This window comes from Salvelinus namaycush, chromosome 28 (assembly GCF_016432855.1).
Source record: "Salvelinus namaycush isolate Seneca chromosome 28, SaNama_1.0, whole genome shotgun sequence".
In the NCBI taxonomy this organism is placed as follows: Eukaryota; Metazoa; Chordata; class Actinopteri; order Salmoniformes; family Salmonidae; genus Salvelinus; species Salvelinus namaycush.
The window spans coordinates 15,244,645-15,267,788 of record NC_052334.1 but is presented as its reverse complement, the minus strand read 5'-3'; the positions used below and the strand labels follow the sequence as shown (position 1 = coordinate 15,267,788).

At 44.5% G+C, this 23,144-nt stretch overlaps 1 protein-coding gene across 2 annotated transcripts in view; it reads left to right on the top strand.

The window, feature by feature from the left end:
• LOC120023619 (tectonin beta-propeller repeat-containing protein 2-like) overlaps window positions 1–23,144 on the top strand; it is a 44,853-nt gene that overhangs the window by 18,444 nt on the left and 3,265 nt on the right. For both annotated transcript variants that reach the window (XM_038967664.1, XM_038967663.1), the window contains 6 exons: window positions 1,757–1,997; window positions 2,291–2,380; window positions 2,663–2,896; window positions 9,622–9,770; window positions 14,240–14,381; window positions 14,565–14,714. In XM_038967664.1, the coding sequence (XP_038823592.1) occupies window positions 1,757–1,997; window positions 2,291–2,380; window positions 2,663–2,896; window positions 9,622–9,770; window positions 14,240–14,381; window positions 14,565–14,714 (1,006 nt within the window). The remainder of the gene's footprint in view (window positions 1–1,756; window positions 1,998–2,290; window positions 2,381–2,662; window positions 2,897–9,621; window positions 9,771–14,239; window positions 14,382–14,564; window positions 14,715–23,144) is intronic.

Sequence of the window (23,144 nt, the reverse complement as noted above, 5' to 3'; positions counted from 1 at the left end):
CAGACATGAGACGTATGTGGCAGGTTCTACAGTAAATCACGGACTACAAAAAGAAAACCAGCCACATCACGGAGACCGATGTCACGCTTCCACACAAACTAAAAACCTTCTTTGCCCGCTTTGAGGAAAACACAGTGCCACCGTCGCCGCCCGCTAACAAGGTCTGCGGCCCCCTTCCTTCTCCATGGCCGACGTAAGACATTTAAACGTGTTAACCCTCGCAAGGCTGCTGGCCCAGACAGCATCCCAAGCCGCATCCTCAGAGCATGAGCAGACCAGCTGGCTGGTGTGTTTACGGACATATTCAATCTTTGAGAGACTAGTCGAGGATCATATCACCTCTACCTTACCGGCCACCCTAGACCCACTTCAGTTTGCATACCGCCCCAACAGGTCCAAAGACGATGCTATCGCCATCACACTGCACACTGCCCTATCCCATCTGGATAAGAGGAATACCTATGTAAGAATGCTGTTCATTGATTACAGCCCCACATTCAACACCATAGTACCCTCCAAGCTCATCATTAAGCTGGAGGCCCTGGGTCTCAACCCCGCCCTGTGCAATTGGGTCCTGGACTTCCTGACGGGCCGTCCCCAGTTGGTGAAGGTAGGAAATAAAATCTCCACTTCGCTGACCCTCAACCCCACAGGGTGCATGCTCAGCCCTCTCCTGTACTCCCTGTTCACCCATGACTGCGTGGCTATGCACGCCTCCAACTCAGTCATAAAGTTTGCAGACGACACAACAATGAAGAAACAGCCTACATGGAGGAGGTGAGGGCCCTCAGGAAAACCTCTCACTCAACGTCAACAAAACAGAGGAGATAATTGTGGACTTCAGGAAACTGCAGAGGGAGCACCCCCTATCCACATCGAAGGGACAGTAGTGGAGAAGGTGGGAAGCTTCAAGTTTCTCGGCGTACACATCACAGACAAACTGAAATGGTCCACCCACACAGACGGTGTGGTGAAGAAGACGCAACAGTGCCTCTTCATCCTCAGGAGGGATGAAATTTGGCTTGTCACCCAAAACCCTGACTAACTTTTACAGATGCTCAATCGAAAGCATCCTGTTGTGCTGTATCACCGCCTGGAACAGCAACTGCACCGCCCTCAACCGCAAGGTTCTCCAGAGGGTGGTGCGGTCTGCACAACGCATCACCGGGGGCAAACTACCTGCCGTCCAAGACACCTACAGCACCCGATGCCACAGGAAGGCCAAAAAGATCATCAAGAACAACAACCACCACTGCCTGGTCAGTACAGGTGCATCAAAACTGGGACCGAGAGACTGAAAAACAGCTTTTTTCTCAAGGCCATCAGACTGCTAAACCTCAATCACTAACTCAGAGAGGCTTCTGCCTACATTGACACCCAATAAATGGATCACTAGTCACTTTAAACAATGCCACTTTAAATAATGCCACTTTAATATTGTTTACGTATCTTACATTACTCATCTCATATGTATATACTGTACCTTATACCATCTATTGCACCTTGCCTATGCTGCTCGGCCATTGCTCATCCATATATTTATATGTACATATTCCATCCCTTTAGATTTGTGTGTATTAGGTAGTTGTTGGGGAACTGTTAGATTACGTGTTAGATATTACTGCACTGTCAGAACCAGAAGCCCAAGCTTTTCACTACACTCACATTAACATCTGCTAACCATGGCCCAACTTCTAATGCTTATACATTTCTGGCCTTTTGTTCCCTCTCCCTTCCTCCCACCCCTCCTTTTCAGGTGAGCATCACAGACTATGTGGTGTTTGATCAGGGCAGTCTGTTCCAGACTCTGATCCAGGCCACTCAGAACATGGCCACAGCCACCAAGGCCCCGGTGGAGCGGGTTGCAGAGTGCCTCCGCATGGCCTTCCTGTCCCAGCAGTTCCAGTGCCAGCCCAGTCTGGTCTCCTCCAACACCAGCGGTGTCTGGATTGCATCCGGCAGGAACAACTTCCATGTCGCCAAGGGCAGCCTCAGCGGTATGAATTTATGAAACCTCAAGACTTGCATTAGCTTTCCAAGCTAATGCCAAGGCTTTAGCTCAGTGGGTTAACACAGATGCTCAGTCATGAGGAATTTTCATTTTTGTTTTCTGCATTGGAATGCAATTTATGGAATGCACTTTCTGACATGACTACACTTCACAGAACTTAATCAGCTAAGCATTGCTTTATTGGCACCTTCTCTGTTTTAAGTCAGTGTGGTGGACAGGGACTTTTGTGTGAATACTGCAGTGTGTTCAGTGTGACAGTGATGTGTTGTGACCCCACAGGTACGTTCTGGCAGGGTGTGGTACCCAGAGGAACCGTCTCAGCCACCAAGTGGGCATTCGTCTATTCCTCGGCTGTACTCAGTAAAGAAGGTAATACACAAAACACAATATTGTAATACAAACATAACACGCCCTACCCACCTTCCACCTGATGGCAACAACCCATCTCAAATATATTAACAGAAATAAGGAAGACCACATTTACATCCATTCCCTGTTGTGTAGTGACATCTGTCGCTGTTATTTGTGTCTCTCTGTGTAGTGACATCTGTCGCTGTTATCTGTGTCTCTGTGTAGTGGCATCTGCCGCTGTTATCTGTGTCTGTGTTGTACATCACCAATATGTGACTGACTGTCTCTGTGTCTCTGCAGGGAGCTTCCTGTGGCTGGGCCAGAGCAGGAAAGACCTGTTCTGTGTTTGGGACCAGGATGGTCAGATGCACCCCACCACAGTCCAACTGCCCCAGGACACAGAGATGGTCCAGCTCTCTGCCTGCCGCGATGCCCTGTGGGGACTGGACCAACACGGCCGCGTCCACATCCGCACCCTCTCCACTAGCTGCCCCACCGGCATGCACTGGAACCTACTGGACCTCAGCCAGCTCGGTAAGGCCACCCTCTTCACATTTAGAAATAACACTGGGCAGATCACAAGCTAGGGTAGCTAAGTGTAGACTAGATGGCTCTGCTAATACATGGCTCTGCTAGATGCTCAATGCAGAAATAATTTTATGATTTTGTTTGGCGCATTGGTGATTGTGTTCCCTCACAGGGAGGTTGATTGCAGTAGTTCTGTGGTGTTTCCTCTCTGTTTTGTGGGAAAACAAAATGTTTGCCACATTTCATTATACTGCAGTAACTCATTAATTTGGTCTGCAGATATTAAAGGAACATTTAGTTGTGTATATATTGGCAATATGCATTATTCTTTATAGCCATTACATAACTGATCAGGCTAGGACATCTGTTCCTAGTCTCACATGCGTTTCTAGTACATGTTGTATCTTGCACATGTTGTATGTCTAGTCTAGTCTGTCAAATGTCAGCCTGTCTTTTGGTGTCAGTTGCGTGTAGCTGCATACTTTCATACGGCCATCTTAGTGTCCCCACCAGCTCAGGTTGTGTCCCCCGGTCGGCTACGATTCTGACGCCTCCTAGCTGCCGACCGTCTGACTCTGACCTAATTCACGTCTCTATAGACCCTTTTCCAGTACACGACATACTGACGTCACACACAGATTCGCGCCACTCTTGGCGGCAATAAGAAAGCCATTTCCATCTGTGCACATTCAACAAACAAACATTATATTAAGCAGGACATTCATACAAGCCTTAAAATCCAATTATAATCCAAATGTAGTGTGAAATGCACCCGTAAGCAACATGTTAAAGAGAGGCTTTTTATGCTGGCCTTCTGTAAGAACTTCCCCTTGTTCTGCCACCAACTTGTGCACATCGCCCTCTTGCGACAATGTTTGTAAACACAGAAAGGGGTCTATATGCGGTTGTCTTTCTAGTCCTAGTCACATCCTTTGGCAATGCAGGGAGAGCAATAAACTAGCACACCTGAAGCAGAGGATCTGGACTTTAAAGGTACGATCCAGGTAGGTAGAAAGACTGTCCTACAACAGTGTATGAAGACCCGTTTTGTCGTCCTCTTAAATGGCCGCGGACAGATTCTACAGGCTGGTGTCAGATGTCACTCGCTTCCCCACTTTTACGAGGGAGGTGTTGATTTTCTTGGTATTGGCAGCTGGTACTTGTTTTGTATTAAGGTCCTCCTTTAGCAAGGTGTCAAAGTTCAGGCTAGGTATGGAAATTATCAAGTCAAGGGTACAATCACTGAGACTGACCTGTCAATACTCAGATAAGTTCACCAAAGAAAAAGACCTAATCTGATTTTAGGTTGAAGTGTTGTTTACATGGCCTTTAGATTTTGTTTGTTTGCACCACATCTCAAGCAGTAAGCTGACATGTCTGCAGAAAACACATGATCCTAAACAGATATTGGACTGATGTGTTACTCTCATTTGGCAGACGGCCTAATCTTTATCAACTCAGTCCCTACTAGGCTTGATAATATCGAGTATCAGTGATCTTTTGACATTGACGATATATGGTTGAGATATTGTGATGTGCAAGACGATACTATATTTGAACTTTACAAATCAAAAGGGTGCAGTTTTATCAGTTAGGCTGTATCAATGTTCATAGTCTAATGAATTATCTATTTTTATGTATTTATTTATGAGAAGGCAACTATAAGGTCACAAATAAGCACAAAAATTGCACAGTCTGGAATAATTTACTACTCATTAACAGCGCAAAACGATATCGGATTCCAGTGATATTTGGAAGTAGCATTACCTTGGAATAGGTCTACCCAAATATCGCCCAACCAACCCTAGTCCCAACCCTCCATTCCTAGAGTTCAGTGTTAGCTTGCTTTCCATGGATTTTAAATGATCTAATAGCAGATAGGTTTCTACCCTTGGCTAGATCCACCAGGGTCTTGGTAGAAGCTTCAGTGTTTGTTTATTGAAGTGGTTCAGGTTGTATATGTTCTGCTGCTGGAAAGTGGCGGGTGCAAATAGACAGCCATGTGACGACAGCAGACAGCTGTAGCCAGGTCCTATTGGGCTCTGTGTGCATCACAATGTAACATGAGCGGGGAAGGAGCTGAGAGTGCACTCATTTTTAGCCCTGTTCTGTTAGTGTCATTGAACACATGATCTAAGTCTCCATACTAAAACGCTGCACAGGGACATAGTGTTTTTGACACCTTTCACAGTTCATTATAGTTCATGAAGGGTAGTTTAGAAAGTGATGCCATAGTGACATTTGCAAGTGTAGCTTCTTTACGTAAGATGTTCATTGGGTGTAGAACATTTATTATAAAAGGTTGATTTCCATTATAGAGGTCAGAGTTGAAAGGGTGATGTCCAAGGTCATGAATGTCCAGAAAACATTAGTCCTTGACCTGAGCTTTGAAGACCACTCTGAGCAGCCAAGCATAGAAGCTGCAACACCATATACACTATTCAGAAAGATACAAAGACATGTTTAGGCCTTGCCCTGAGACATGGCTGAAGACCATGTGTCTATAGTCTTTGACTCAGGGAACGTTTAGGACTAATCTTTTCTTAGAATGTATTCTGCCCAGAAGTTCCAGGAGTATTTCTATACGTTATCAATGATTAACATATGAGGTCTTCCTGGGTTATCTGTATTTGGAGAGGTGGAAATCCCGATCTTCTGACAGGCTGGTTAAGTATGATATTAGCACGGGTTATGATGGTTAAAGAAGTCCCAGCAGATATGACAGCTACCTATCTACAGTTTAGAAGTTGCCCCCTGCCCCAGTCTCTCCCCACACAGACTTTTGTTACAGAATGTCAAATAGCTTAATCAAATAGTGATAATGTGATACATGGAAAGAGCAATGACTTGCCTCAGGAAGGGTTGTCCATTAACCATTCCACAAAATAACTAAAGACAAGCAACTTTGATGCCTCTGTTTCCATAGCCTTCTTCACAAATCAATTCACTTAATTTGAGTCCGCAACCTTACCTAAAGATGAAATTACGATGTTTTTAAGGGATGAGGGATGAAGCCATTTTATGTTCAGTTGAAATAATTTGGTTTATTTGCCTTGGTTAAAACCCCTTGGCCTTCACCCAGTACACTTCCCTGAACTTTAGTCACTGTCACTAGCCGGCTATTACCCGGTTACTCAACCCTGCACCTTAGAGGCTGTTGCCCTATGTACTGGTCACTTTAATAATCAAACACTGGTCACTTCAATAATGGAACACTGGTCACTTTAATATTGTTTACATACTGTATTCTATTCAAGGCCATCCTATTAAACTATTGCTATACATATACTATTCTATCCTACCTATATGCTACATATTCTAACCACATACTGTCCATAATGTCTATACATCCCATCACATATACACAGTTGAAGTCGGAAGTTTACATACACCTTAGCCAAATACATTTAAACTCAGTTTTTCACAATTCCTGACATTTAATCCTAGTCTTAGGTCAGTTAGGATAACCACTTTATTTTTAAGAATGTGAAATGTCAGAATAATAGTAGAGTGATTTATTTCAGCTTATTTATTTAATCACATTCCCAGTGGGTCAGAAGTTCACATACACTCAATTAGTATTTGGTAGCATTGCCTTAAACAATTTAAGCTTGGGTCAAACGTTTCGGGTAGCCTTCCACAAGCTTCCCACAATAAGTTGTGTGAATTTTGGCCCATTCCTCCTGACAGAGCTGGTGTAACTGAGTCAGGTTTGTAGGCCTCCTTGTTCGCACATGCTTTTTCAGTTCTGCCCACAAATTTGAGGTCAAGGCTTTGTGATGGCCACTCCAATATCTTGACTTTGTTGTCCTTAAGCCATTTTGCCAAAACTTTGGAAGTATGCTTGGGGTCATTGTCCATTTGGAAGACCCATTTGCGTCCAAACTTTAACTTCCTGACTAATGTTGCTTCAATATATCCACATAATTTTCGTTCTTCATGACGCCATCTATATTGTGAAGTGCACCAGTCCCTCCTGCAGCAAAGCACCCCCACAACATCATGCTGCCACCCCTGTGCTTCACGGCTGGGATGGTGTTCTTCGGCATGCAAGCATCCCCCTTTTTCTTCCAAACATAGCAATGGTCATTATGGCCAAACAGTTCTATTTGTGTTTCATCAGACCAGAGGACATTTCTCCAAAAAGTACGATCTTTGTCCCCATATACAGTTGCAAACCGTAGTCTTGCTTTTTTATGGCGGTTTTGGAGCAGTGGCTTCTTCCTTGCTGAGCGGCCTTTCAAGTTATGTCGATATAGGACCCGTTTTACTGTGGATATAGATACTTTTGTACCTGTTTCCTCCAGCATCTTCACAAGGTCCTTTGCTGCTGTTCTGGGATTGATTTGCACTTTTCGCACCAAAATACATTCATCTCTAGGAGACAGAACGCGTCTCCTTCCTGAGCGGTATGACGGCTGCGTGGTCCCATGGTGTTTGTACTTGTGTACTATTGTTTGTACAGATGAACGTGGTACCTTCAGGCTTTCGGAAATTGCTCCCAAGGATGAACCAGACTTGTGGAGGTCTACAATTTTTTTTCTGAGGTCTTGGCTGATTTCTTTTGATTTTCCCATGATGTCAAGGAAAGAGGCACTGGGTTTGAAGGTAGGCCTTGAAATACATCCACAGGTACACCTCCAATTGACTCAAAGGATGTCAATTAGCTTTTCAGAAGCTTCTAAAGCCATGACATAATTTTCTGGAGTTTCCAAGCTGTTTATAGGCACAGTCAACTTAGTGGATGTGAACTTCTGACCCACTGGAATTGTGATACAGTGAATTATTAGTGAAATAATCTGTCTGTAAACAATTGTTGGAAAAATGACTTGTGTCATGCACAAAGTAGATGTCCTAACCGACTTGCCAAAACTATAGTTTGTTAACAAGACATTTGTGGAGTGGTTGAAAAACGAGTTTTAATGACTCCAACCTAAGTGTATGTAAACTTCCGACTTCAACTGTATATACACACACACAGTACCAGGCAAAAGTTTGGACACACCTACTCATTCAAGGGTTTTTCTTTATTTTTACTATTTTCTACAGTTTAGAATAATAGTAAAGACATCAAAACTATGAAATAACCTGTAGCACTCACGTCTTTAGCCATGAAATGCTTTGAAAGGCTGGTCATGGCTCACATCAACACCATTATCCAAGAAACCCTAGACACACTCCAATTTGCATACCGCACCAACAGATCTACAGATGATGCAATCCCTATTGCACTACACACTGCCCTTTCCCACCTGGACAAAAGGAACACCTACGTGAGAATGCTATTCATTGACTACAGCTCAGCGGTCAACACCATTGTGCCCTCAAAGCTCATCAATAAGTTAAGGACCCTGGGACTAAACAGCTCCCTCTGCAACTGGATCCGACTTCCTGATGGGCCGGCCTCAGGTGGTAAGGGTAGGTAACAACACATCCGCCACGCTGATCATCAACACGGGGGCCCCTCAGGGGTACATGCTCAGTCCCCTCCTGTACTCCCTGTTCACTCATGACTGCATAGCCAGGCACAACTGCAACACCATCATTAAGTTTGCTGATGACACAACAGTTGTAGGCCTGATCACCGACAATGATGAGACAGCCTATAGGGAGGAGGTCAGAGACCTGACCGTGTGGTGCAAGGACAACAACCTCTTCCTCAACATGATCAAGACAAAGGAGATGAATGTGGACTCCAGGAAAAGGACGACCGAGCACGCCCCCATTCTCATCGACAAGGGCTGTAGTGGAGCAGATTGAGAGCTTCAAGTTCCTTGGCGTCCACATCACTCCCATTCAGATAACTCTTTGAAGTGTTTGCATCATCAATATGCCTCCTCCTGTTCTAAGCGATGTGTTTTGATTAAAAGGACTGCCCAACAGATGTCATCAATATGATAGGATATCATAGAGGAGCATCAAGGTTAGTATGACAATTTAACAAACCAGTTAAATTAATCAACTTCCTGCCCTGAGTTGTCTGTGAGTATATATTTTTTTTTGAGTACATCCAGACATGTTGACCTCCTCTCTGGGTTGCATGCCTATGTCCATATCCTCTTTGCAACATCACATGCCCTATTAAGTTTGGGAAAGGTAAATCATATCACGCTTCTCCACTGGCTGTTTTATGCAAATGTGAGCTATTGAAAATTATTGGTAAGAGAGAAACCCTGTTTGGGAGTTTATTTACAGAGGAAAAATAGACCAAGGAACGAGTTCCAGGAGTTATTCTGCTTGGCTGTGCTGTAAGAATGGTCCAGTGACAGGTCTTGACCTATACGTTTGTCACGTACATTTCAAGGCCTGCAATGGCAGCGCAATGTACGTCACTCACAGAATGTTTAAAGTAGACGTAGCTAGGTCATTGTTTGTTTAGAGGTCGCTCATCCCAATAGTCAGATTCTGTAATCTGTGTGAGATTACTGTGACATAATAGTGTTTTGTCACATGGGTTTATTGTGTTGTGCTGCAAAAAGCAATAGCCATGGCTGTGGTTGCTGTGTTAGGCTGCTTACTTAACAATAGTAATAGAGACTTGTACATACACTCTATATTACTCCCAGTTAAAATTAGCCTATTATCAAAGCCGGTTACAACATTATGTAAAATATCTTTGCTATTATTAGATGTCTGAACCAATGTTTCTGCACAGTAGTGCCTTCTTCAATGTCATGAAGAAAGACTTCCAAGAAGCTGAAGAACTGACTTTGGTTTGCTTTGTCTTGCAGATCAGGTAAGGCTGGTCAGCGTATCTTGTGGCAGCCAGAACGTGTGGGCGTGTGATGGCTATGGGATGGTCTATTTCCGCGTCGGTACGCAACCCCTCAACCCCAGCATGATGCTTCCTGCCTGGATCTGTATCGAACCACCAGAGCAGGTAAAGCCAGTCTAACCACAGTGCATAGTTTATATGGGTTTTTCTATGAACTAGGGTACCAGTGAGCATTTATTTTATTGGACAACTGTTTGGAGCTTTTACAAAGTCATTAATAAATAAATAAAATGTATGTGAATGCATTAAGATATAAAGGAGGAACATGGATACATTCAATATAATTCATAAATTGAATTAAAACATATGTTTAAACCCTTTCTCATTCTTGGAGTCTTTACAGATTTGGCAAAAATCATGTGACATAAAACACTACCTTTCTTTCCTTACATTTATGATATTGTTTGTTATATTTTAAGCTTTTAAGAATTGAATTAGACTTTGACCCTGATCCTGTGAAATTCCTGGATATTGCTGTCTTTTGTTTTGTATGGAGATCTCGGAAGTGTACTGTAACCTGGTATCATTTCGTATCTCTATGTTATGGTGTGAAAACAGTTTCATGGGCACACATATCCAAAATGATGTATGTGATTGCAAAATCCAATGCTTCAAACAGAAAGAGTAACTTTAATATGATTAATAAAGCAAAAATCGATACTGTCATTAACAGGGTTCTTCAATAATTACACAATAGCTATTTGATGCACGTTTGATATCTAGCTGTTTAGTTACATGGGGACATTATCGTGCAACATCAGCTGATTCAGGAAAGGATTTTTTGAATGACATTCAAGTGGTAAAGAGCTTGTGTGATACTGCATGTGATTTAACAACTGCCAAGGTGTGGGAATTCATGTTTATTTCAAGGATTGACAGAACATTTTTGTGTCTATGTTGTTATGGTGGTCAATATAATTAGCCTAATTCGTGGACAACATTAAATCAAGATACCTGAGTTAAGATTACGGTCCATGTACGTTTTGATCTCTTGTTTTCCATAGTTAACTGGAGCAATCCGGAATGTGAAAACGGCTGTTTATTCGTTTTTGAGTAAAAAATGTATTTTTTTGCATATAAACCTCAAAAACAACTTGATATTTTGATGTTCAAATCTGGGTGGAGTTTAATGTAGAATGCCTGGTCAAGTGCACAGCCAACACTTTATGTCCTTTCAAAGTAAGTCACCCTTCTAACTTCTGTAAATCTATTCATTCATTGATTAACCTTTCTAGGACACACGTTCCGCTAGCGGAACCCCCCCCAACATTCCGCTGAAAAGGCAGCGCGCGAAATGCAAAAATATTTTTTTGAAATATGTAACTTTCACACATTAATAAGTCCAATACAGCAAATGAAAGATAAACATCTTGTTAATCTACCCATCGTGTCCGATTTGTAAAATGTTTTACAGCGAAAACACAACATATATTTATGTTAGATCAAATCCAAAAAACACACAGCCATTTTTCCCAGCCAAAGATAGTCACACAAAAGCAGAAATAGAGATAAAATTAATCACTAACCTTTGATAATCTTCATCAGATGACACTCATAGGACATCATGTTACACAATACATTTATGTTTTGTTCGATAATGTGCATATTTATATCCACAAATCTCGGTTTACATTGGTGCCATGTTCAGAAATGCCTCCAAAATATCCGGAGTAATTACAGTGAGCCACGTCAAATAACAGAAATACTCATCATAAACTTTGATGAAAGATACATGTTTTACATATAATTAAAGATACACTTGTTCTTAATGCAACCGCTGTGTCAGATAAAAAAAAAAAAAAACTTTAGTAAAAAGCACACCATGCAATAATCTGAGACGGCGCTCAATTTAACAACATTTCTCCGCCATGTTGGAGTCAACAGAAATACGAAATTACATCATAAATATTCCCTTACCTTTGATTATCTTCATCAGAATGCAATGCCAGGAATCCTATTTCCACAATAAATCGTTTTTTTTGTTCGATAATGTCCATTACTTATGTCCAATTAGCAACTTTAGCTAGCATGTGTAGTACACGTGTCCAAACGCTGGCGCGGATGCAGGCAAACGTCGGACGAAAACTTCAAAAAGTTATATTACAAGTCGAATAAACTGGTCAAACTTAGTAGAGAATCAATCTTCAGGATGTTGTTATCATATATATCCAATAACGTTCCAACCGGAGCATTTCTTCATGTCTGTATAAGTAATGGCACACATGGCCATTCCATGACTAGCGCGCGTGACCAGGAACTAGCATTCTGCCAGACCACTGACTCAAATAGCTCCCATCCAGCCCCACATCACACTAGAGGCTTCATTCCACATTCTCCTGACTGTTGACATCTAGTGGAAGGCGTAGGAAGTGCAAACAGATCCATATGTTACAGGGAATTGAATAGGCGATGACTTTCACATCGACCCTTCTCAGAATTCTCATTTCCTGTTTGGAAGTTTGCCTGCCATATGATTTCTGTTATACTCACAGACATAATTCAAACAGTTTTAGAAACTTCAGAGTGTTTTCTATCCAATAGTAATAATAATATGCATATATTATCATCTGGGACAGAGTAGGAGGGAGTTCACTATGGGCACCAATTCATCCAAAAGTGAAAATGCTACCCCCTATCCCAAAGAAGTTTTAACAGCTGCCCGTACCGTGCCACAATGGCAAGATAAAGTAAGATTTCTCCATTCCTGCATACGATTTAGTGTGTATTGACTTATTAATGAACTGATGTTACTGTAAATGGTTAGTGTACTGATATATCCTAGCTAACCATTGGTAATCTTATTAAATGATGCTATGGAACCAAAACAACAGTATATGTTGCTAGACTAGAGATATACCCCAAGCTATAGTTAGTCTTTGGTTGCACATCTCACTAGCAGGAATGAAGCAAGGGTGTAAATATATCCTATCACTGTTTACAGCTGGTCTCCAGCTACCCAGACCTGTCTGATCAGCCTGGTAGGGTGCTGTGGGTGTGTCCAGCTACCCAGACCTGTCTGATCAGCCTGGTAGGGTGCTGTGGGTGTGTCCAGCTTACACCTGTGCAAATCTGTGTGCATAACAATGGAATTAAACATCCAACCAATGCCTCAGGAGTTGTGCTGTAGATCCACCACACACGCAGAGGGTTGTGGGGTCCTGTCCAGAAACAACCGCTAGCCCCAGAGAATTGGACAGGTGTAAGCTATACCACCAAAATTCCACCAAGCCTATCAGAGGGTTAGGTGGAGCTCTCACCATGTCACCACCCATCAATCCCTCTCAGATCTCCACAAGTGTCTAGACTCTGGGCAGTCGGGGCTATGGGTTGTTTCTGGACAGGCTATGGGTGTTATGGTAGCTCAGTCAGTCAGTCTGGCACTGTCAAAAACATGTAATAGCTGTCAAATACTTGTGAGAGGTGAGTGATGAGACCGAGAGTGTGTGACAGGTGAGTGATGCAACAGTTTTTTAAATTTGTTTTTATTTAACCTTTATTTAACTAGGCAAGTCAGTTAAGAATACATTCTTATTTACAATGACAACCTACTCCGGCCAAACCCGGATGATACTGGCCCAATTGTGCACCACCCTATGGGACTCCCAATCACGTCCGGTTGTGATACACCCTGGAATCGAACCAGGGTCTGTAGTGACGCCTCTAGCTCTGAGATGCAGTGCCTTAGACCGCTGTGCCACTCAAGTTAGGGGGTGACGGGTGAGGGATGTTTCCTCCGTTCCTCACCATCCTCTCAAAGCACATTGGGGTAGAGGAGGGAAGGTTCTTCCTCTTAGGCTTCAATGCACTTTCAAGGAGAGACAAGAAGTGGAGGGAATAAGGATAGAGGAAGCAAGAATGGGATGTCTAGTTTTCACACACGTCTTGAAGAGTTTACTAATTATAATGATTTAATTATTGGATATTATTATTGTCAATTATGTTGTTTACAGAACCCACTGTATTATATTATTATATCGACTTTTAGAAAATAGAGATGCTGTTTATCTTTTTAATTCTAATGGAAGGTTAAGCATGGCTATAAATGATAGAGAAGTTGACTAAAGCACAAACAGACCTGGCTACTAGGCATGACAAAAAAAACATGCAGTATCCATGTTAGATGTGACATTTGAATTACATGTAGATGTTTTGTTGTTGCTAGGAGTTATGGTCTCATTGTGCCTTTTATACACTCATATTCCTTTTACATGTGAAGCTGCAAGAAAATCATATTTAAATGTATATCAAACCATTTTGAAGTGTTGACCCTGATGTCACAAATTGTCCCCTTTTATTTATAGAAAGACCAATATGATTGCCTACATTGTACATCTGCCTGCATTTGATTAATACAGTGATGGTTGCTTATGTATTTTATTTATAAGTCAATCCTCATATCTTCAGACTGTTTAAGAAAATAGTCTTAGCATTTTACTATAGATATTGATGATAAAGTAATTCTGGAGACATACCAGACAAAAATATTTGACCCTCACACTGAGTTTATAGTTCAGCCCATGATATCTCCTGTTGTGCTGTGTTGTTGACACCGTCATGGTTTCCTGCTCCATCAGCCACTAGGAGTGCATTTTATTAGAATCCACACCAGTCCCAACGACAGAATGCTGTGGGCCATGGACAACAGAGGGAACGTACATGTCCGCACGGGAATCACAGACGAGATGCCTATCGGCACAGACTGGGAACACATTCCAGGTAAATTACCTGACGATTGACCGACTAGTCAGACACCCAATGATAATTAATAACATCTTTGTCCGACTCCAAAGACTTTGTAATCTACATATTCATAAGCGGAAGATCAGACACCCATTCATAAAACCTTTGTCCAAAGACTAGATCATAATTTTTCCTTTCGTTTATCCAAATTATTCCCAGGCCTGCAGGCCAATCAGCTGGTGCTGAGTGTGAAGACTGTTTGGGTGCGCTGCCCCAACGGGGAGGTGGCGAGGCGCTATGGTATCACTGACAAGAACCCAGCAGGGGACTACTGGAAGAAGATACCAGGCCTGCTCAACTGGCTGACAGGTGAGTGATGAGGGAGAGAGAGGTGAGTGATGAGGGAGAGAGAGGTGAGTGATGAGGGAGAGAGAGGTGAGTGATGTGAGTGATGAGGGAGAGAGAGGTGAGTGATGAGACAGACAGAGAGTGAGTGAGTGAGTGATGAGACAGACAGAGAGTGAGTGAGTGAGTGATGAGACAGACAGAGTGATGAGACAGACAGAGTGATGAGAGCGAGAGTGATGAGAGCGAGTAGGGAGAGAGTGTGAGCGATAGTGTGAATATATCACCAAAATATATCCTGTACTGCATGTATGTACCATACTCACCTTTCCCTCTACCACACAATACAAAACAACATCACAATAACCAAAAAACCTCACCACTTCTACAACCGTATATCTAAAACATCTTCCCCAGCTATACAGGCAGCCCCCCCAACACACCATATCTCCTGAAACATCTACACACTTTTTATCATTCTATACAACTCATATTCAATCCTAAGGCGCGCAGAGACCATCCCATTAAACAATAGTAAAGGGTATGTTATCCCCCCACCTTTGACCCTGTTCCTCCTTGTTAGCCAAATAGCCAACTTCGTCTGAGAAAACAGAAAATTCAACAAAACACATTTGACCTTCTCCTTATTCGAATACTTGTACCCCATTATAAACATCCCAACAGTAGAAACCACCCCCAACCTCTCACACAGACATTCCAACAAAGACATGAATGACATTAACCTGGTGCACACAGAAAACACATGAATCACAGTTTCTTTCATAACACAGAAAGGACACCCCTGCCCGATTCCCGGTTCAACCCGTGCCAACCAGCTGTTAGTGGCCAGGGCTCCATGAAGAACCCTCCACTGGAGGTCCCCTGACCTCTTTGGTACTGGGTGTTTGTAGAGCTCCCTCCATCTAAAACCCACCATGCTCTCCTCCCCACATACCCCCTGCCACTGATGTGCCTTCACTCCTGTTAGGCTCCTAATGTTCCTAACCTTAACACAGAGGTTGTAGAGGGCTTTACCTCCCACCCCTTCAAACTCCCCCAGGCTCGGAGTGTTAAAATCTAACAAGTCCTCCAGACTAGAGGTCGACCGATTAATCGGAATGGCCAATTAATTAGGGCCGATTTCAAGTTTTCATAACAATCGGAAATCGGTCATTTTGGATGCCGATTTTGCCGATTTAAAAAAAAAAATATATATATAATAATAATATATATATTTTTACACCTTTATTTAACTAGGCAAGTCAGTTAAGAACACATTCTTATTTTCAATGACGGCCTAGGAACAGTGGATTAACTGCCTTGTTCAGGGGCAGAACGACAGATTTTTACCTTGTCAGCTCAGGGATTCAATCTTGCAACCTTACGGTTAACTAGTCCAACGCTCTAACCACCTGCCTCATGAGGAGCCCGTCTGTTACGCGAATGCAGTAAGAAGCCAAGGTAATTTGTTAGCTAGCATTAACCTTATCTTATAAAAAACAATCAATCAATCAATCAATCATAATCACTAGTTATAACTACACATGGTTGATGATATTACTAGTTTATCTAGCGTGTCCTGCGTTGCATATAATCGATACAGTGCGTATTTGCGAAAAAGGACTGTCGTTGCTCCAACGTGTACCTAACCATAAACATCAATGCCTTTCTTAAAATCAATACACAGAAGTATATATTTTTAAACCTGCATATTTAGCTAAAAGAAATCCAGGTTAGCAGGCAATATTAACGAGGTGAAATTGTGTCACTTCTCTTGCGTTCATTGCACGCAGAGTCAGTGTATATGCAACAGTTTGGGCCGCCTAATTTGCCAGAAGTTTACATAATTATGACATAACATTGAAGGTTGTGCAATGGAACAGGAATATTTAGACTTATGGATGCCACCCGTTAGATAAAATACGGAACGGTTCCGTATTTCACTGAAAGAATAAACGTTTTGTTTTCGAGATGATAGTTTCCGGATTCTACCATATTAATGACCTAAGGCTCGTATTTCTGTGTGTTATTATGTTTGAATTAAGTCTATGATTTGATAGAGCAGTCTGACTGAGCGATGGTAGGCACCAGCAGGCTCGTAAGCATTCATTCAAACAGCACTTTCGTGCGTTTTTCCAGCAGCTCTTCGCAATTGCGCTGTTTATTACTTCAAGCCTATCAACTCCCGAGATTAGGCTGGTGTAACCGATGTGAAATGGCTAGCTAGTTAGCGGGGTGCGCGCTAATAGCGTTTCAAATGTCACTCGCTCTGAGACTTGGAGTGGTTGTTCCCCTTGCTCTGCATGGGTAATGCTGCTTCGAGGGTGGCTGTTGTCGATGTGTTCCTGGTTCGAGCCCAGGTAGCGGCGAGGAGAGGGATGGAAGCTATACTGTTACACTGGCAATACTAAAGTGCCTACAAGAACATCCAATAGTCAAAGGTATATGAAATACAAATCGTATAGAAAGAAATAGTCCTATAATTCCTATAATAACTACAACCTAAAACTTCTTACCTGGGAATATTGAAGACTCATGTTAAAAGGAACCACCAGCTTTCATATGTTCTCATGTTCTGAGCAAGGAACTTAAACGTTAGCTTTCTTACATGGCACATATTGCACTTTTACTTTCTTCTCCAACACTTTGTTTTTGCATTATTTAAACCAAATTGAACATGTTTCATTATTTATTTGAGGCTAAATTGATTTTATTGATGTATTATATTAAGTTAAAATAAGTGTTCATTCAGTATTGTTGTAATTGTCATTATTACAAATAAATAAATAAAAATCGGACGATTAATCGGTATCGGCTTTTTTGGTCCTCCAATAATCGGAATCAGTATCGGCGTTGAAAAATCATAATCGGTCGACCTCTACTCCAGACCCCCTTGCCAGTCTCCAGTCTCTGCCGTCACCTGCAGTGGCGGAAACATTGGTGGCCCCTCCCCCTTTGGCAGCTCAAACACCTCCCTTACCGGCTCAGACAGTGCCAACTGGACCTCCTCCAGGAATCTCTCCAGCAGCCTAAGAGACGTTATTCCTGTTTGTTGTGCCAGGACTTCCGGGGTTTTCCACTCCTCCTCTCCCAGCAGTCGCAGGTCACCCAGCCTTTGTAAACCCGCTGCCATCAGTTGCCTTTGAGGGGGGCCGACTGAACCCATCTCAAAGGGATGGTTGGGTTGTGGAAAATAGGCTCCTCCCACAGCCCAGGCTCCACACCCCCTTCTCGTGTGGGCCTTAGCAGCTGCCAGGCCCTCAGCACCGCAGAGTAAAACTCTGAGAGACCTGCTGTACTCAGCCTCTCCAGCTTCATGAGGAACAGCTGCCGGTCCAACCCTAATCCGCCAGCTCTCCTCAGCAGCGCTCATGCTGGTTCTCTCCAGTCAACACCAGTATGGTACAGCAGTCTCTGCACTGCCTTTAGTCGGAAAGCAGCCATCCTGCTCTCCAGTTCCACCAGGCCCTGTCCTCCTTCGTGGACTGTCATGTACAACACTGCCGCCCTCGGCCAGTGATGGCCCGACCAGAAAAAGTCCACCAGCTTGCGTTGCAGGTCTGCGAGCAGACCAACGGGGGGGGTTGAGGACAGTCAGTTTATGCCACAGGGAAGATGCAACCAGGTTGTTGATTATCAGCACCCTCCCTCTATATGACACTTGGGACAGGAGCCACCACCTGGCCAGTCTTGACACCACTGCCTGTGACAGCCCCTCCCAGTTCTTCCTGACCCACCTCTCCGAGCCCAGGTACACCCCCCAACACTTTAAGCCCTTCACAACCCCACTGCAAACCCCCTGGAAGTAGAGGGGCTCTGTTCCCCCCCATGCCCCACATAACAGAGCTTTGCTCTTGCCCAGTTTACCTTAGCTGACAAAGCTTCCTCGTACACCTTCAGACAGGTCTCTAGTGCCTGCATATCCTGACCATCCCTGACCATCACCGAAACGTCATCTGCATATGCTGACACTACTATGCCTATCACCACATCCTTGCCTGTCCAGTACACTCCCTGCAGTCTCCTGCGTAGCAGTCCCAAAAAAGGCGCAATGGCTAGTGTATATAACTGCCCAGAGAGAGGGCATCCTTGTCTAATGCCCCATCTCACCCAGACTGGCCTACTGAGCCCCGCTCCCACCTTGACCATACATGACGCCCCAGCATACAACAGCTTCACACAGGTCAAAAAACTCTTCCCAAACACAGACATCACATCAAACAGATACTCATGTTCCACTCTATCAAAAGCCTTCTCTTGATCTAAAGAGACCAGTCCAAATTTCACATTTGAACCTCTCGACAGGTCCAACATGTCCCTGATTTAAGAACAAGTTGTCCGTGATTAAGCGTCCCGGTACACAATATGTTTGGTCCTTATGTACTATCGAGTCCAGATGGGACTTCAGTCTGTTAGAGAGGACCTTGGCAAATATCTTGTAGTCCGCACAGAGCAATGCCACAGGCCTCCAGTTCTTAAGTTCACACAAATCCCCTTTTTTGGGCAGGAGAGCCTGACGGCAGCTCATCGGCAACTCTCCTACCCCGACGCATTCACGCAACACGCAAAAGAAGTCCAGTCCAATTATTTCCCAGAATTTTTTATAGAACTCCACTGGGAGTCCATCGATCCCCGGTGCACGACCGGGGGACATCTGGGTTACGGCCTCTGCCAGTTCATGGGACAACAGAGGAATGTCCATTTCATCCCTCTGTGCCAGAGATAGCTTAGGGAGTCCTGCGAACAAGACCTGAGCACACGTAGGATCACACATTTCTGCCCTATACAGCTCAGTATAAAACTCCACAGTTCGCTTTCGGATCTCCCCCACCACAGAGGTCACCAGCCCATCAGACAGCCGCTCTGTCTTTCCAAACCAAAGAAGGAGCTGGGAGCATCCATCTCCTTGAGCATGTAGAACCTAGCTCTTACAAATGCTCCCTTTGCTTTAACCTGGAAAAAACTGCCCAGGTCCCTACGTAATTCAGCTAAATTAGCCTGGAGGCCTACATTGCCTTGCCCCACCATCTCTACCTCCATCTCACTAATACTATGCTCTAGTTCCCCCAATACTCTCCTAGCCTCTGAGGATGAGAGAGCTGTATACTGTTGACAGAAAAGCCAAATTTGGACTTTCCCCACATCCCACCATTGACTCAGAGACTCATACTCCTCTCTTCGCTGCCCCCACCTTTCCCAAAAGGTCTGTAAACCTGAGCAAAAAGTGGCATCTTGTAAGAGCTTTACATTAAGCTTCCAATAGGATGCCTGCCGGGGCCCTGATGAAATAGACAGCTGAGCCATGGTTATGTGGTGATCCGAAAACCCCACCGGGAGAATGGTAGTGCCCAACAGCCTATTGCTCCGATTCCTGGACATGTAAAAACGATCAAGTCGTGCTGCACACACCTTAGCCCCAAAAACCTTCACCCATGTATACTGTCTTGTGTTGGGATGTTTAGTTCTCCAAACATCCACTAGGTCGAACTGATTAATGATGTCCCTTAACACTCCCACTGACACTGAATGAGGCTCTTCCCCATTTCTGTCTTTCGTAAAATCCATTGTACAGTTCCAGTCCCCGCCGACCACCAGCGTCTCCTCAGGCGCTACCTGTGAGTTCCTGTCTAAGACACCCAAATAGAACCCCCATCTCTCTCCCTGTGTTAGGCGCATACACATTTATAAAGACAAAACCCATGTTGTTAATTTTTGCTTTTACAACAAGCAGCCTACCCGTACACACCTCCTTTGAGGAGCAAATTTTTACAGACAGACCCGGTACAAAAAGGACTGCCACCCCTGCACTAAAATTTGTCCCATGGCTCAACACTCTTGCGCCTTTCCACCAGAGCCCCCAACCGACTTCATTCCCCACATCACTATGCGTCTCCTGCAGAAACAACGCCTGTACTTTTTTTTGTTTTACATATTCACCCAACACACTCCTCTTTCCCGCATCTCTGGCGTGATTTATATTGAGCGATCCTACCCGAAGTCTCCATAAGAAGTGAGAGAAAAGCCAACAAAGAAAGAGACCAATAGCAAAGCTCAAACAGCCCCAGTGCCAGAAAGAAACTATACATCTAAACAGTGTCTGAAGGTAGACCCTTACACACTGTTGTGACCCACTTCCTAAACCGTTTCCTGGGTGAGAGGACACCATGCCCCTCATTTTTCATAGCATGTTGTACTGATCTTACAAACTTTCTCGGATCAGAATTAAGATCGACTTATTTCCCCTTGGTCTCATTCAGGAACGTTGTCATTTCTCTCGTGTAATTTGACCCCTCTGCTTTGACTGGCTGTTAGCTCCGGATGCATTGAAGAGGAGTCTGAAAAAAATAACTCATCATCCTCTTCCTCACTTTCCTCCTCATCTCCATCTCCCATCCTGACCACCTGCCCTTCCTCTCTGGTCAGGGCATCCCCCCCAGCACCAGGCAAAGGTTCCATGGTGCCTTTGACCACCCCAGCCTCTCCCCTCCCACCTCCTTCTCCCCCTTTTTCCTTTTCCGCTTGATACCCTCCTCCCCCTCCCCAGTATCTTACACTTCCCCACTATACTCTCCTCATCCACTAGCATAACCTGACTAGACCCAGCCTCCGCTACATCACCATCCATAGCATGACTAGACCCAGCCTCCGCTACACCACCATCCATAGCATGACTAGGCCCAGCCTCAGCTACCCCACCATCTCTAGCCTGACTAGGCCCAGCCTCATCTACACCACCATCCATAGCATGACTAGACCCAGCCTCTGCTACATCACCATCCATAGCATGACTAGGCCCAGCCTCATATACACCACCATCCATAGCATGACTAGGCCCAGCCTCAGCTACCCTACCATCCATAGCATGACTAGACCCAGCCTCAGCTACACCACCAACTCTAGCCTGACTAGGCCCAGCCTCATCTACACCACCAACTCTAGCCTGACTAGGCCCAGCCTCATCTACACCACCATCTCTAGCCTGACTAGGCCCAGCCTCATCTACACCACCATCCATAGCATGACTAGACCCAGTCTCAGCTACCCCACCATCTCTAGCCTGACTAGACCCAGCCTCATCTACACCACCATCCATAGCATGACTAGACCCAGCCTCCGTTACACCACCATCCATAACCTGACTAGACCCAGCCTCCGTTACACCACCATCCATAGCATGACTAGGCCCAGCCTCCGCTACACCACCATCCATAGCCTGACTAGACCCAGCCTCCGCTACACCACCTTCTCTAGCCTGACTAGACCCAGCCTCCGCTATACCACCATCCATAACCTGACTAGACCCAGCCTCATCTACTCCACCATCCATAGCATGACTAGACCCAGCCTCCGCTACACCACTATCTCTAGCCTGACTAGACCCAGCCTCAGCTACACCACCATCCATAGCATGACTAGACCCAGCCTCCGCTACACCACCATCTCTAGCCTGACTAGACCCAGCTTCCGCTACACCACCATCCATAGCGTGACTAGACCCAGCCTCATATACACCACCATCCATAGCCTGACTAGACCCAGCCTCATCTACACCACCATCTCTAGCCTGACTAGACCCAGCCTCCGCTACACCACCATCCATAGCATGACTAGACCCAGCCTCAGCTACACCACCATCTCTAGTCTGACTAGACCCAGCCTCAGCTACACCACCATCTCTAGTCTGACTAGACCCAGCCTCAGCTACACCACCATCTCTAGCCTGACTAGACCCAGCCTCCGCTACACCACCTTCTCTAGCCTGACTAGGCCCAGCCTCATCTACACCACCATCTCTGGCATGACTAGACCCAGCCTCATCTACACCACCATCCCTGGCATGACTAGACCCAGCTTCTGCTGTCTGCATCTCATTGCCCCCTGCACGTTGAGCTCGATTTCCCCCACTGGTGCTTGTGCCCTCACCTTGTCTACGGCCTTTATGTGGGAAAGATAAACTCTTATGCCCCAAATCCCCACACTCAAAATGCCGTAGACTATCTGTGCTGGCAAACCCTGCGTAGAGCCCCTCCCCATGCCTCACTTTAAAATGCACATTTAGCTGTTGCTCATTGTTATTCAGAAACATAAACACTTGCCTCCGGAACAAAACAACGTTCTTAACGGCATCTGCCTGAAAACCTGCTGACAGTACACGAAACCCGCTAGCAAACTTACCAAAACCACTCAGCGCTTTCCTGATTTGATCATCCGTAATAAACGGAGGCAAATTTGCAACTACTACCCTTGTCGAAGGGGTAGAAAGAGGCGAAATTGGCACCAACACACCCCTTACGAATATTCCACTAGCAATTAGCCTACCAACCAAATTTGCTCTTTTCATGACCACAACCACAGCTTTGTGAGGTTCTCTCTCTGAGAGGTGAGTGATGAGGGAGAGAGAGGTGAGTGATGAGGGAGAGAGAGGTGAGTGATGAGGGAGAGAGAGGTGAGTGA